This window comes from Pseudophryne corroboree, chromosome 5 (genome assembly GCF_028390025.1).
Source record: "Pseudophryne corroboree isolate aPseCor3 chromosome 5, aPseCor3.hap2, whole genome shotgun sequence".
Lineage (NCBI taxonomy): Eukaryota > Metazoa > Chordata > Amphibia > Anura > Myobatrachidae > Pseudophryne > Pseudophryne corroboree.
Window position 1 is genome coordinate 389,344,521 of NC_086448.1, and position 16,270 is coordinate 389,360,790.

Here is a 16,270-nt window from a genome sequence, read left to right on the forward strand (position 1 = left end):
CAGTGCATGTTTTGCAGGTAACCCAGCAGGTGCACAGGTGTATTAATTACTCACCGACACATTTTAAAAGGTCCATAGGTGGAGCTAATTATTTCACTTGCGATTCTGTGAGAAGACCTGCAAAACATGCACTGTGTGTGCCCCCGAGGACCGAGTTTGAGAACCTCTGGCCTAGTGTGTATGCACCTTAAGAGAACTGGTCATCTACATTGAGATTTGCTACATAATAACAGCATGGCTATTTAAAGTACAAATTCCCAGAGGAGCGCAAAAAAATATGAAGACAAACTCGGTTTTACATTAATATATAACATATCTTTTCATGTAAATCATAATACATTTTATTTAAGGATCACTAGTAAATGCATACAGCACATGGGGGCTGATCAGAGCACACAGCAGTCATGGGAGTCACCAGATCTTAGATTAATGTTTTGTAACCAGTTTGTACTAGCCATTGCACTCAGCACTGAATTTTCAGTCTCTAATAGATATTGAGGAATTACACAAGTAGTTTAAAAGAAACAAATACCAAACAAAATAAAGTGTGTGCACTTGTCATGCATTACATCTAAAATGTGCCTGCAATTCAAGAATAGAATTTAATTTGTTCTACAGTTCACTTGTCAGAAAAATCGTGGCTAAAACTTAATCATTACCTTTATGATTAAATATGCCTTCCATTTCCATGCTACTCCTTGAGTGTGCAATGCACAATGAACTGCAAGGAACTAAACCCTCTACTGCCGGTGATTTGTCAGTAGTCCGAACTAAACACCAATCAGGTTTGTCATGCTGCCTCTCAAGAATCTCCAGTGTCTGTCCTCGTCGTATCGTCAGTTCATTGCTGTTGCAAGCCGTAAAATCATGAATGACCACTGTCAGCTCACAACCTCCCGAAAGCTGTGAAAAAAAAGTATGTTAGTGTGTCAGTTTGAATACAGTACTATTCAATGTAGGCTTTTTTCTACTATACTGTACATTCAGAATGATCATAATTCTCGAAATTTACTGGAAATGCTTTTTAAATGCTTGTTGCTGTTGAATCCAGATTTAGTTTTTTTAAACTGGTTACTTACATTTGACCAAAACCTTCCTGATTAATCCTACTCCCCCATATGTCTAGTGCTTTTAGTGTTACTGTGGGTGGAGACACAGCAAGTTAATTTTTTTTTTTCTTTAAGGATTAGTTTATTGGAAGATCACAATACATCAATATTACAGATTTCAACATTCACAATCCAGTACAATAAAAACTCCTATAAAAAACCTGGGAAGCATTGTACTTTCAAATTTTTGTATGTGATCCATTTGATCAGTTTTTAAAGAAATAAGGAAAAAACAAACGTCTGGATGGTGTAGTTATTGAAGAAAGAAATAAACACAAAAGAAGCAGAGAGTAAGAAAAAAAGAGAGTTAGAGGACAGAAGGAGAACAGAGGGTAAGGAAGTTGCCAAAAAGGAATAAAGGATCATACGATCCAGTATATAAAAAACAAAAAAAAAAAAAAACCAGGGGGATAAATATTAAATAGCAAATAGCAAAATGAGAGCTGATCCGGTGTAGGGAGATCCACGGAGACCAAATGTCAACAAATTTATTTTGATGAGTTATTGAGGATACTCGTCATGTACTCCATACGGTACACATACCAAATGCGGGACATTATAGTGTGCAAAGAGGGAGCAGTCAATTGTTTCCAGTCCAATGCGATCTGGCAGGTGACCGCAGAGATCACATGGTGCATCAATTTATTTTGCTGTTTGGATAACGTTGGAATATCTAGTGGTAAAAGAAATTATTTAGGGTCATTTGGAATGGGGATATGTAATAGGATTGCTATGAAGTTGACGACTTAATTCCACAAGCTAGCTATCTTGGGGCAAGACCACCATATATGCATAAATGAGCCTTCTAAGTTACACCCTCTCCAACACCTGTCTGAGGTATCAGGATAGATCTTACTAAGTCTGGAGGGGACATAGTACCACCGATATAATAACTTATAAATGTTCTCTTTAATCTCGATGCATATAGAGCTAGAGGCCACATTGTCCCAGATCTCTGACCACTCATCTACAGTGAAAGCAGTGTTAAGATCCGTTTCCCAGGGCTTTTTCGTAGGGAGGTTGTGGGGGTGTGGAGCCATCAGAGAGCAATGATGTATAGATAAAAGAAATCAGTCCTCTAGTGGAAGAGCGTCTGAGGCACAATGCTTCAAAAGCAGATAGTGGCCTGCCAGTGAGTGTATGTTTCGTTGAAGGGTGAAAGTGTCTAATTTGTAAATATTGAAAAAAATGTTTAGTAGGTACAGTATGTGGTTATTATCCTGAACTTGAGAGAATTGGGGTACATTTTTATCTTTAGAAATATCATTAAGGAACAGAATGCCTCTGTGTTTCCATGGAAGAAATGCTATACTGTGCATTCCTGGAGGAAAGGCCAAATTATGAAGGAGTGGAATAACAGGGGAGCGAGAGGGAGCCAAACTATGTTTTCTATTTGCATAATCCCAGATTGATAAAGAACGAGATACCGTCGGATGAGAAACTACACCTTTAGGACGGTTAGGTCTTAAGATCCATAAAAGAGAGGAGATGGAAGAGAGTCCTAGCTCAGCAGCCTCAATATCAACCCAGACCTTCCCTGCTTCAGCACCGCACCACTGCACACATTGGGGGTAATTCCAAGTTGATCGCAGCAGGACATTTTTTGCAGTTGGGCAAAACCATGTGCACTGCAGGGGGGGGGGCAGATATAACATTTGCAGAGAGAGTTAGTTTTGGGTGGGTTATTTTGTTTCTGTGCAGGGTAAATACTGGCTACTTTATTTTTACCCTGCAATTTAGATTGCAGATTTAACTCACCACACCCTAATCTATCTATCTCTGCACATGTTATATCTGCCTCAACTGCAGTGCACATGGTTTTGCAAAACTGCTAAAAAATGTCCTGCTGCGATCAACTCAGAATTACCCCCAGCAGCGATATAATATTTTCTGAAATCTAGAATACCTAGCCCTCCACCATGAGTGGGGCGCTGAAGCATTTGTAGGCATATTCTGGGATGTCTATTTGCCCATATGAAGCGAGAGGACTGAAATCTCAAAAATTTAAATACATAAGCCGGGATAAAAATCGGAAGAGTCTGAAAAAGGTAGAGAAGTCTGGGGAGTATATTCATCTTAACCGAATTTATCCTTCCTATCCAGGAAACGAAGTGAGAAGACCATGAGAGTAAGTCTGATTTAATCTGGTCTAAAATACGGGGGAAATTAGCTTGAAACAGTTGGTGAAGTCTATGTGTTAAAAAAATACCTAAATATTTAAGTTTCTTCTTATGCCAAGTAAATGGAATAGAGGCCTCTAGGGTTAGTTTGGTCGATCCTGGAATATAAAAGTCTAATACTTCAGATTTTTCAGTATTGATTTTATAGCCTGAAAGTTGGGAGTAAAGGCCAATTTCAGATAAAAGGAGATGTAAAGATTGGGTGGGGTTTCCCAGAGATAAGAGAACATCGTCCGCGTATAGGGCAACTTTATGTTCAGTCGGACCAACACGTACACCAATAATGTCAGAATTATCACGTATTCTCGCACCTAGGGGTTCCATGACCAATGCGTAATTAGTGGGGAGAGTGGGCATCTTTGTCTAGTGCCATTGGTAATCTGAAAAGGAGAAGAAGTGAGACGGTTAACAGAAACTGTGGCTGTAGGGTGCTGGTATAGGGCTTTGACGCCTTGGGAGAAGTTACCGGTAAAGCCCATTCTGTCAAGAACCTGGAAAGCAAAAGGCCAGGAAATGCGGTCAAATGCCTTCTCGGCATATAGTGCAAGGATCAAAGAGGGTAGTTTCTGCTTATGTATAGAGTGAATTACATCTATAGCCCTTCTAGTGTTGTCAGAAGCTTGACGACCCGGGATGAAACCTACTTGATCTGGGTGAATTAGGTGAGGAAGATAGGAAGCTAAACGTTTTGCCAAAATCTTTGCATAGATTTTGAGGTCTACGTTACAAAATTGGCCTATAATTGACGCATTTCGTGGGATCTTTGTCAGGTTTCGGGATCACCACAATGTTTGCTTGCAGGGAGGCCGGTGCAAAGGAGTACCAATTTAAAATGCTATTGAAAAGATGGGTAAGGTGGGGGGTGAGTTCATGTACAAAGGTTTTGTAATATTGGGCCGTGAAGCCATCAGGTCCTGGGACAGCAGAAGACCCCATGGACTTGATGGCAGCCGTGACTTCCTCCGGTGATACGTCTGCATTTAGTGATGTTAGTTGTGTATCAGTAATGGTAGGTAGAGGAGTGTTCAATAAGTATGTCCGTATAGTCTCTAAATCAATTGAAGGGGAGGAGGATGTCGGCAAGTTATACAGCAACTTGTAAAAACTCTAAATTCATCCACCATTTCTGTGGAATCATACGTAGGGACCATTTACTTTTTTAGTAGAGTTTATCAATAGTGGTTGAAGCTGGTTTGCGTCTCAGTTTAGTAGCTAGCAAGGAGTCGACCTTATCCGATTTATAGTAAATCTCTGTCTCAGTTTCTGCAAGATGTTCGCTGCCCGATGAGAAAGTAAAGCGTTCAATTGACCTTTGAGATTGTCGATCTGGGATAGGAGCGTTGCAGTAGGAGATAGTTTATGTTGGGCCAGTAAAGTAGCTATTTGATTTTCCAAAGAAGAGATTTAATGTGCTGCTTTTTCCGCGTGACAGAGGTCCTAACCATTATGTGGCCTCGGAGGGTGGCTTTATGAGCCTCCCACACAATTCCATGGGTCACGTCTGGAGTGCCATTTCCGTCAAAATAGTGTTTCAGGGTAATTTTGAGGTCATTTAAGGTTGAAGGGTGTAGCAATAATGTGTCATCTAGACGCCATTTACGAGTTGGTAGAGGGCCCTGGAGGAGGTCTAATAAAATATACACGCCGGCATGATCAGTCCACGTAAAAGGGGACATACCAGCATCCGCAATTAAAGAAGCAGTGGATTGAGAAATGTGGAGCATGTCAATGCATGAGTATTGCTGATGAGGGGCTGAATAATGTGTGTAGTCTCGAGCCAAGGAGTGACATAACCGCCATGAGTCGCATAAGTTTAATTGTTTAAGAGAAGAGGAAAGGGTGAGAGAAGCCTTCTTAGCACCTGGAGGGCCGGATTTATCCAATGAGTGATCAACAGCAGCATTGAAATCCCCACCTAGAATTATGTGACCTTGTGGAACCTTTTGAAAACGCTTAAATAAAACTTGGAAAAATTGGGACTGGTCTTGATTCGGGGCATATATAGAGGCGAGAGTGAAGGTTTCGGAAAGCAGGGAACCAATTACCACAATATAACGCCCTTCCGGGTCTGTTATTGTTTTAGAGTGAATAAAAGGAACGTTGCAGTGAATTTAAATAGCGACCCCCCTTTTTATTACAATTAGCCGAAGCAAAAAATGTCTGAGAGTACTGCTTGCCTTTTAGCTGGGTGTGTAGACCCGTGAGATTTGTTTCTTGAAAAAAAAAACAATATCTGCCTTCTCTCTCTTACATGCGCCGACAGCCACAGTACGTTCGTTGGGGGAGTTTAGCCCATTAACATTAATTGATAATAATTTCAGACAGAACTGAGTAGCAAAGAAGGGGTAAGCTCTAGATTCCTGAAAACACTGAGGGCCATATGCAATTGCGGTCGAATTGCCGCAAATGTCGAAAAACGGGGCATTTTCGACACAGAAAAAATGATTCGACAATGCAATACAGTACTTTTCGACAAAAAAACGTCCGTTTCAGATTCGACTTTTTGCAATTCGACAGTTGTCAAATTTGACATGTCTGCAATGGTAAAAATGCGGCTTTTCGACAAAAGTATATTCAATTGAAGAATGTCGATTCGACAGTCATTTCGTCAATTCGTTATTCTGATGTGAATAAGCAAATATTCTCTGTAAAGCGCTGCGGAATATGTGTGCGCTATATAAATAACTGGTAATAAATAATAATAAATAAATACATTTCAGTCCGCCTCATTTTGCTGGCGGGATCTAATAAATTGTTTTAAAAACATGTTTTTTTGTGTTTTTTTTTATTGCTAATAGCATATCTATTTATATTAGAAGGGTTTATCTACTTGGTTTGCCTATTAGGAGCCACAAGTATTATTTAATATATTTTTTAAAAGAATATATATATATATATATATATATATATATATATATATATATTTTTTACTGCTAAAATAATATGGAGAGATCAGAGCATGTTTTTCAGTGGGAAGGGGTGGGAATGGGTTAAAAATCAAGAAAAAAATGTGTGGGGTTCCCCCTCCTAAGCATAACCAGCCTCGGACTCTTTGAGCCGGTCCTGGTTGTAAAAATACGGGGGAGAAATTTACAGGGGATCCCCCGTATTTTAACAACCAGCACCGGGCTCTGTGTCCGGTCCTGGTGCAAAAAATACGGGGGGGGGGGGGGGGGGGGGGGGGGAATGGGGAAGACGCAGAGGTCCCCCCGTATTTTTCACACCAGCACCGGGCTTCACTAGCTGGAGAGATAATGCCACAGCCGGGGGACACTTTTTATACCGGTCCCTGCGGCCGTGGCATTAAATCCCCAACTAGTCACCCCTGGCCGGGGTACCCTGGAGGAGTGGGGACACCTTAAATCAAGGGGTCCCTCCCTCCAGCCACCCAAGGGTCAGATGTGAAGCCCGAGGCTGTCCCCCCCCGCCCCCCCCCCCATGCAAGGGCGGCGGAGTGACAAAGTAAAGAATATTGTTTTTTGTAGCAGAACTACAAGTCCCAGCAAGCCTCCCCCGCAAGCTGGTACTTGGAGAACCACAAGTACCAGCATGCGAGGGGGGAACAGGCCCGCTGGTACCGGTAGTTCTACTGCAAAAAAATACCCAAATAAAAACAGTACATACACACCGTGAAAGTAAAAATAAGATTTTACTCACCGGTAAATCTATTTCTCGTAGTCCGTAGTGGATGCTGGGACTCCGTAAGGACCATGGGGAATAGCGGCTCCGCAGGAGACTGGGCACAACTAAAGAAAGCTTTAGGACTACCTGGTGTGCACTGGCTCCTCCCACTATGACCCTCCTCCAGACCTCAGTTAGGATACTGTGCCCGGAAGAGCTGACACAATAAGGAAGGATTTTGAATCCCGGGTAAGACTCATACCAGCCACACCAATCACACCGTATAACTCGTGATACTATACCCAGTTAACAGTATGAAATATAACAGAGCCTCTCAACAGATGGCTCAACAATAACCCTTTAGTTAACAATACTATATACAAGTATTGCAGACAATCCGCACTTGGGATGGGCGCCCAGCATCCACTACGGACTACGAGAAATAGATTTACCGGTGAGTAAAATCTTATTTTCTCTGACGTCCTAAGTGGATGCTGGGACTCCGTAAGGACCATGGGGATTATACCAAAGCTCCCAAACGGGCGGGAGAGTGCGGATGACTCTGCAGCACCGAATGAGCAAACTCAAGGTCCTCCTCAGCCAGGGTATCAAATTTGTAGAATTTTGCAAAAGTGTTAGACCCTGACCAAGTAGCAGCTCGGCAAAGTTGTAAAGCCGAGACCCCTCGGGCAGCCGCCCAAGAAGAGCCCACCTTCATCGTGGAATGGGCTTTTACAGATTTAGGATGCGGCAGTCCAGCCGCAGAATGCGCAAGCTGAATTGTGCTACAGATCCAGCGAGCAATAGTCTGCTTCGAAGCAGGAGCACCCAGCTTGTTGGGTGCATACAGGATAAATAGCGAGTCAGTTTTCCTGACTCCAGCCGTCCTGGAAACATATATTTTTAAGGCCCTGACTACGTCCAGTAACTTGGAATCCTCCAAGTCCCTAGTAGCCGCAGGCACCACAATAGGTTGGTTCAAATGAAAAGCTGATACCACCTTAGGGAGAAACTGGGGACAAGTCCTCAATTCTGCCCTATCCATATGGAAAATCAGATAAGGGCTTTTACATGACAAAGCCGCCAATTCTGACACACGCCTGGCCGACGCCAAGGCCAACAGCATGACCACTTTTCACGTGAGATATTTCAAATCCACGGTTTTAAGTGGCTCAAACCAATGTGACTTTAGGAAACCCAACACCACGTTGAGATCCCAAGGTGCCACTGGAGGCACAAAAGGGGGCTGAATATGCAGCACTCCCTTAACAATGTCTGAACTTCAGGCAGTGAAGCCAGTTCTTTCTGGAAGAAAATCGACAGAGCCGAAATCTAGACCTTAATGGAACCCAATTTTAGGCCCATAGTCACCCCTGACTGTAGGAAGTGCAGAAATCGACCCAGCTGAAACTCCTCCGTAGGGGCCTTCCTGGCCTCACACCAAGCAACATATTTCCACCATATGCGGTGATAATGTTTTGCGGTTACATCTTTCCTGGCTTTAATCAGCGTAGGAATGACTTCCTCCGGAATGCCCTTTCCTTTTAGGATCCGGTGTTCAATCGCCATGCCGTCAAACGCAGCCGCGGTAAGTATTGGAACAGACAGGGTCCCTGCTGCAGCAGGTCCTGTCGGAGCGGCAGAGGCCATGGGTCCTCTGAGATCATTTCTTGAAGTTCTGGGTACCAAGCTCTTCTTGGCCAATCCGGAACCACGAGTATAGTTCTTACTCCTCTCCTTCTTATTATTCTCAGTACCTTGGGTATGAGAGGCAGAGGAGGGAACACATAAACCGACTGGTACACCCACGGTGTCACTAGAGCGTCCACAGCTATCGCCTGAGGGTCCCTTAACCTGGCGCAATATCTTTTTAGCTTTTTGTTGAGGCGGGACGCCATCATGTCCACCTGTGGCCTTTCCCAACGGTTTACAATCATTTGGAAGACTTCTGGATGAAGTCCCCACTCTCCCGGGTGGAGGTCGTGCCTGCTGAGGAAGTCTGCTTCCCAGTTGTCCACTCCCGGAATGAACACTGCTGACAGTGCTAACACGTGATTTTCCGCCCATCGGAGAATCCTTGTGGCTTCTGCCGTCGCCACCCTGCTTCTTGTGCCGCCCTGTCGGTTTACATGGGCGACCGCCGTGATGTTGTCTGACTGAATCAGTACCGGCTGGTTTTGAAGCAGGGGTCTTGCTTGACTTAGGGCATTGTAAATGGCCCTTAGTTCCAGAATATTTATGTGTAGGGAAATCTCCTGGTTTCTTCCCTGTGTGACTGCCCCCCAGCCTCGAAGGCTGGCATCCGCGGTCACCAGGACCCAGTCCTGTATGCCGAATCTGCGGCCCTCTTGAAGATGAGCACTCTGCAGCCACCACAGCAGAGACACCCTGGTCCTTGGAGACAGGGTTATCAGCCGATGCATCTGAAGATGCGATCCGGACCACTTGTCCAACAGGTCCCACTGAAAGGTTCTTGCATGGAACCTGCCGAATGGAATTGCTTCGTAGGAAGCTACCATTTTCCCCAGGACTCACGTGCAGTGATGCACCGACACCTGTTTTGGTTTCAGGAGGCCTCTGACTAGAGATGACAGCTCCTTGGCTTTCTCCTCCGGGAGAAACACTTTTTTATGGTCTGTGTCCAGAACCATTCCCAGGAACAGTAGACGTGTCGTAGGGACCAGCTGTGACTTTGGAATATTTAGAATCCAACCGTGCTGTTGTAGCACTTCCCGAGATAGTGCTACCCCGACCAACAACTGCTCCCTGGACCTCGCCTTTATCAGGAGATCGTCCAAGTATGGGATAATTAAAACTCCCTTTTTTCGAAGGAGTATCATCATTTCGGCCATTACCTTGGTAAATACCCTTGGTGCCGTGGACAGACCGAACGGCAACGTCTGGAATTGGTAATGACAATCCTGTACCACAAATCTGAAGTACTCCTGGTGAGGATGGTAAATGGGGACATGCAGGTAAGCATCCTTGATGTCCAGAGATACCATGTAATCTCCCTCGTCCAGGCTTGCAATAACCGCCCTGAGCGATTCCATCTTGAACTTGAATTTTTTTATATATGTGTTCAAGGATTTCAATTTTAAAATGGGTCTCACCGAACCGTCCGGTTTCGGTACCACAAACATTGTGGAATAGTAACTCTGGCCTTGTTGAAGGAGGGGTACCTTGATTATCACCTGCTGGAAGTACAGCTTGTGAATTGCCGCCAGTACTACCTCCCCTTTCTCCGAGGGCAGCAGGCAAGGCTGATTTGAGGTAACGGCGAGGGGGAGTCGCCTCGAACTCCAGCTTGTATCCCTGTGATACTACTTGCAGAACCCAGGGATCTACCTGTGAGCGAGCCCACTGGTCGCTGAAGTTCCCGAGACGCGCCCCCACCGCACCTGGCTCCACCTGTGGAGCCCCAGCGTCATGCGGTGGACTCAGAGGAAGCGGGGGAAGATTTTTGATCCTGGGAACTGGCTGTCTGGTGCAGCTTTTCCCTCTTCCCTTGTCTCTGTGCAGAAAGGAAGCGCCTTTGAACCGCTTGCTTTTCTGAAGCCGAAAGGACTGTACCTGATAATACAGTGTTTTCTTAGGCTGTGAGGAAACCTGAGGTAAAAATTTTTCTTCCCAGCTGTTGCTGTGGATACGAGGTCCCAAAGACCATCCCCAAACAATTCCTCGCCCTTATAAGGCAGAATCTCCATGTGCCTTTTAAAGTCAGCATCACCTGTCCACTGCCGGGTCCCTAATACCCTCATGGCAGAATGGACATTGCATTAATTCCGGATGCCAGCCGGCAAATATCCCTCTGTACATCCCTCATATATAAGACAACGTCTTTTAATATGCTCTATGGTTAGCAAAATAGTATCCCTGTCCTGACAGGGTAACAGACCACGCTGCAGTAGCACTATCCATGCTGAGGCAATTTCAGGTCTCAGTATAGTACCTGAGTGTGTAAATACAGACTTCAGGATAGCTTCCTGCTTTTTATCAGCAGGCTCCTTCAAAGTGGCCGTATCCTAAGACGGCAGTGCCACCTTTTTTGACAAACGTGTGAGCGCCTTATCCACCCTAGGGGATATCTCCCAACGTGACCTATCCTCTGGCGGGAAAGGGTACGCCATCAGTAACTTTTTAGAAATTACCAGTTTCTTATCGGGGGAACCCACGCTTCTTCACACACTTCATTCACTCATCTGATGGGGGAACAAAACACTGGCTGCTTTTTCTCCCCAAACATAAAGCCCCTTTTTTTCAGTGGTACTTGGGTTGTCAGAAATGTGTAACACATTTTTATTGCCGAGATCATGCTACGGATGTTCCTAGTGGATTGTGTATATGTCTCAACCTCGTCGACACTGGAGTCAGACTCCGTGTCGACATCTGTGTCTGCCATCTGAGGTAGCGGGCGTTTTTGAGCCCCTGATGACCTTTGAGACGCCTGGGCAGGCGTTGGCTGAGAAGCCGGCTGTCCCACAGCTGCTACGTCATCCAGCCTTTTATGTAAGGAGTTGACACTGTCGGTTAATACCTTCCACCTATCCATCCACTCTGGTGTCGGCCCCACAGGGGGCGACATCACATTTATCGGCATCTGCTCCGCCTCCACATAACCTTCCTCCTCAAACATGTCGACACAGCCGTACCGACACACCGCACACACACAGGGAATGCTCTGACTGAGGACAGGACCCCACAAAGTCCTTTGGGGAGACAGAGAGAGAGTATGCCAGCACACACCAGAGCGCTATATAATGCAGGGATTAACACTATAACTGAGTGATTTTTCCCAATAGCTGCTTGTATACACAATATTGCGCCTAAATTTAGTGCCCCCCCTCTCTTTTTAACCCTTTGAGCCTGAAAACTACAGGGGAGAGCCTGGGGAGCTGTCTTCCAGCTGCACTGTGAAGAGAAAATGGCGCCAGTGTGCTGAGGGAGATAGCCCCGCCCCTTTTTCGGAGGACTTCTCCCGCTTTTTTATGGAATTCTGGCAGGGGTATTTTTCACATATATAGCCTCTGGGACTATATATTGTGATATTTAGCCAGCCAAGGTGTTAATATTGCTGCTCAGGGCGCCCCCCCCCAGAGCCCTGCACCCATCAGTGACCGGAGTGTGAGGTGTGCATGAGGAGCAATGGCGCACAGCTGCAGTGCTGTGCGCTACCTTGTTGAAGACCGAAGTCTTCTGCCGCCGATCTTCCGGATCAACTTCTTGCTTCTGGCTCTGTAAGGGGGCCGGCGGCGCGGCTCCGGGACCGAACGATCGAGGTCGGGTCCTGTGTTCGATCCCTCTGGAGCTAATTGCGTCCAGTAGCCTAAGAAGCCCAAGCTAGCTGCAAGCAGGTAGGTTCGCTTCTTCTCCCCTTAGTCCCTCGTAGCAGTGAGTCTGTTGCCAGCAGATCTCACTGAAAATAAAAAACCTAAAATTATACTTTCTTATCTAGGAGCTCAGGAGAGCCCCTAGTGTGCATCCAGCTCAGCCGGGCACAAGATTCTAACTGAGGTCTGGAGGAGGGTCATAGTGGGAGGAGCCAGTGCACACCAGGTAGTCCTAAAGCTTTCTTTAGTTGTGCCCAGTCTCCTGCGGAGCCGCTATTCCCCATGGTCCTTACAGAGTCCCAGCATCCACTTAGGACGTCAGAGAAACGTTATTACATACATGTAAAAGCAAAAGATATTCCCGCAGCAGCAAAGATTTTTCCAGATAGTTGTTCTCTTTCCCTTATGACAGGTTTAATAAGTGGATTACACACCTTATAATTGTCCGGGAGTGCTACCCCTGGTTTAGGAGACTATAGTACAGACACACAGAAAAAGAAGCCTTTTTTGGGGGTGCACCGAGATTCAAATATTTGTAAATTAATATATAACTTTTATTTCTATCATTAAAAAATATATTTTTCAGCCATATGAAATATAAAAAGGTAAGTGAAAGTAAAGAAGTTATTACATACATGCACACCGACACACACATACTTACCTATGTTGACACTAAGTGTCGGTCCTCTTCACCAGTAGAATCCAAGGTGTACCTGTAAATAAAATTATACTCACAAAAATCCTGTGTAGATCTGTCCTCTTCTTGTTTGTTATCCACGTACTTGCCAAAATAATAAAACGCAAAACCCGGTCCACGCACTGAAAGGTGTCCCATGTTTACACATGGGACCCCTTTCCCCGAATGCCGGGACCCCCCGTGACTCCTGTCAAAGAGGGTCCCTTCAGCCAATCAGGGAGTGCCACGTCGTGACACTCTCCTGATTGGCTGTGCGCGTCTGAGCTGTCAGGCGGTGCATAGCGCATAGGCGCTCCATTATATTCAATGGTGGGAACTTTGCGGTCAGCGGTTGACCTCGAGGTTACTCGCGGTCAACTGCTGACTGCAAAGTTCCCACCATTGGATACAATGGAGCACCTATGTGCTACATTGTATCTCGAGTGCGCCGCCTGACAGCTCAGACGCGCACAGCCAATCAGGAGAGTGCCACAACGTGGCACTCCCTGATTGGCTGAAGGGACCCTCTTTGACAGCAGTCACGGGGGGTCCCGTCAGTCGGGGAAAGGGGTCCCATGTGTAAACATGGGACCCCTTTCAGTGCGTGGTCCGGGTTTTGCGTTTTATTATTGCCAAGTCCCTGGATTACAAACAAGAAGAGGACAGATCTACACAGGATTTTTGTGAGTATAATTTTATTTACAGGTACACTGTGGATTCTACTGGTGAAGGGGACCGAGTCGTCGTGTCAACATAGGTAAGTATGTGTGTGTCGGTGTGCATGTATGTAATAAAGTTTTACTTTCACGTGTGTGTGTACTGTTTTTATTTGGGTATTTTTTTTGCAGCAGAACTACCGGTACCAGCGGGCCCATTTCCCCCCCGCATGCTGGTACTTGTGGTTCTCCAAGTATTAGCTTGCGGGGAAGGCTTGCTGGAACTTGTAGTTCTGCTACAAAAAACAATATTCTTTTTTTTTGGTCACTTGGCTATCAGCCTTCCATCTGCCGCCCTTGGATGGGGGGGGGGGGGGGGGGGGGCAGCCTCGGGCTTCACCCCTGGCCCTTGGGTGGCTGGAGGGGGGGACCCCTTGATTTAAGGGATCCCCCACTCCTCCAGGGTACCCCTGTCAGGAGTGACTAGTTGGGGATTTAATGCCACGGCCGCAGGGACCGGTATAAAAGTGTCCCCCGGGGGCGTGGCTTGGCTGGCAAGTGAAGTGGACGTGCTTCTCCCCAGCTCTCCCAAAACCCGCACATAACGGGCCTCTTAACCCACCTTCTTCAATTCCCCAAACGAATAGAGGGTACTCCGGTGACCCCCCTTATTCAGCTGCTGGTGTCTGGGGGACCCGCGGAGTCGGGGAGCGCTTTTAAGCGCTCCCGCGGATTGCGGCCTTCCCCCCCAGATGGAAGCCGGGACCTGGAGTAGGTGAATCATCCGGATCGCATCACCTCTCCGGAGACGACTACCTGCTGCACGCGGACCTTTTGCGGGACCCTGCCGCTTCTCCTACACCCATCGTGCCTCACCTGGAAAGCCGGGAAACGGACCAGACCGCGGTGGTGAGTTTGCTCCACAGACGGAGCTTAATCAGCGACCGCCACGCCGGCTGCCCGTACGGAGCTGCTGAGGCGCCCACGAGTCCGCCGCCTCCCTCCTGCAGCCCCGAGACCGTCCGTCAGCCTCAGTGACGGTACACCCTCCCCTCACCCTCCTCGCCCTGCAGTCCTCAAGGGCCCCCCTGCCCTTTGACACACTGCCCTGGAAGGCCCCGGGGTGGTCAGCGATCACTGCCTCCCCAAACATATTGCCTCTTATATAGAGACTCATCCCCCCCTCACCCCAGTGCCCATATAATATACCAGTGGGACTCAGCCACTGTTCTGACCATGAGAGCAGGGTCTGTGGAACCGAGGAGGGCCCCGGCACCCCCCTGCAGACTGCAGCCTAATTCCCCCCTTGAAGCCGGGGACTCCATTTTCCATTACACCCGGCAGGCATTGGGACAGGTCCTACCACAGATTCCAAGCTGAAGCTCACATAAAAGGCTCCCCCTGGTGGCTACCTTGGGGTAATTCACTAGAGAAGTATATCTCTGCTCAAACAAGAGAAATCATACAACCGCTTCTCAGTCTCTCAGAGCCTTTAATGCTACAAGATACATACCTAAACCGGCTGCCGATGCTGTAATGTACTGCTGATGCCAACCCACAGGGAGCCACACCGCTGAAGGCACTCTTATGCGAATTATGTAACCATACTCCACCTCGTCAACTTGATCTCAAGGAACCTGAGCTTCTCGATGCTGATTGAGTGATGCCCAAGAAAAAGAAATCTTCTCAGAAGACCGGCAAATCAACTCCTCGAGGGAACATGTCGCAGTCTGCTATGAGGCCCTTTTTACAACCCGCCTCGCCCGCTCTAACAGATAACCATCCTGCTGCAACCACCCCCACTCTCCCGCAGGCCCCTCACCCGACTTCTCCAAGCGCAGACGCACCACATGTTCGCTCCCCGGGAGGTAGGGATCTGCAAGACATCTTAGCCTATATGAAAAATCTACCCACTAAACAAGATCTGCAAGACACAGTGAGACGTGAACTGGCCGCTATGAGACAGGATATTTCCCACATCTCTGATCGGGTGTCGAGCTTGGAAGACCACCAGGTTTCCTCTGGCACTTTCCTAAAGTCATTGACGACCGTCATCGAAGCCCAATCTTCGGAGATCCGCTCCCTCCAAACGCGGTTAACAGATTTGGATAACAGAGGGAGGAGAAACAATATCCGTGTGCGGGGTCTGCCGGAGGAAGTCCCTCAAACGGGCCTGATCGACGCTCTTACGAAGATCTTCAACGAGGTCCTGGGTAACGACCCCAATGATACCATCACTTTCGATAGGGCTCATCGTGCCCTGAAACCAAGAGGCCTCTCCGCAGATAGACCACGTGATGTCATATGCAGATTGCATTATTTCTCCCAGAAAGAGGACATTATGCGCAAAGTTCGCCAACTTGATGGAGTTGATTTCAACGGTTCCGCTATCCAAATTTACCAAGACTTGTCCTGACATACACTACAACAACGGAAGGCCCTCAAGCCCCTAACGGATGAACTCCGCAAACGCCAATTGAAATACCGGTGGGGCTTTCCCTTTAATCTCCAGGTCTCCTCATCGGGGAAAACCCACACCCTCAACTCCTACTCGGATCTCCCAGAGTTCTGTTCGGGACTTGGCATACCAAAACCTGACTTACGCGACTGGGACTTCCCTACCCCAGAGCTACCATCCTTCCAACCCCTGAATACAGGATCACCTTGGCAAGTGGTGCGGAAGGCTGGGGGGATAAGC

General features: G+C 47.0%; 1 protein-coding gene across 2 annotated transcripts in view; it reads right to left on the reverse strand.

Annotated features, from left to right (window-relative positions):
- TRIO (trio Rho guanine nucleotide exchange factor) overlaps positions 1-16,270 on the reverse strand; it is a 1,426,902-nt gene that overhangs the window by 348,753 nt on the left and 1,061,879 nt on the right. For both annotated transcript variants that reach the window (XM_063922713.1, XM_063922714.1), the window contains exon 34: positions 660-903. In XM_063922713.1, the coding sequence (XP_063778783.1) occupies positions 660-903 (244 nt within the window). The remainder of the gene's footprint in view (positions 1-659; positions 904-16,270) is intronic.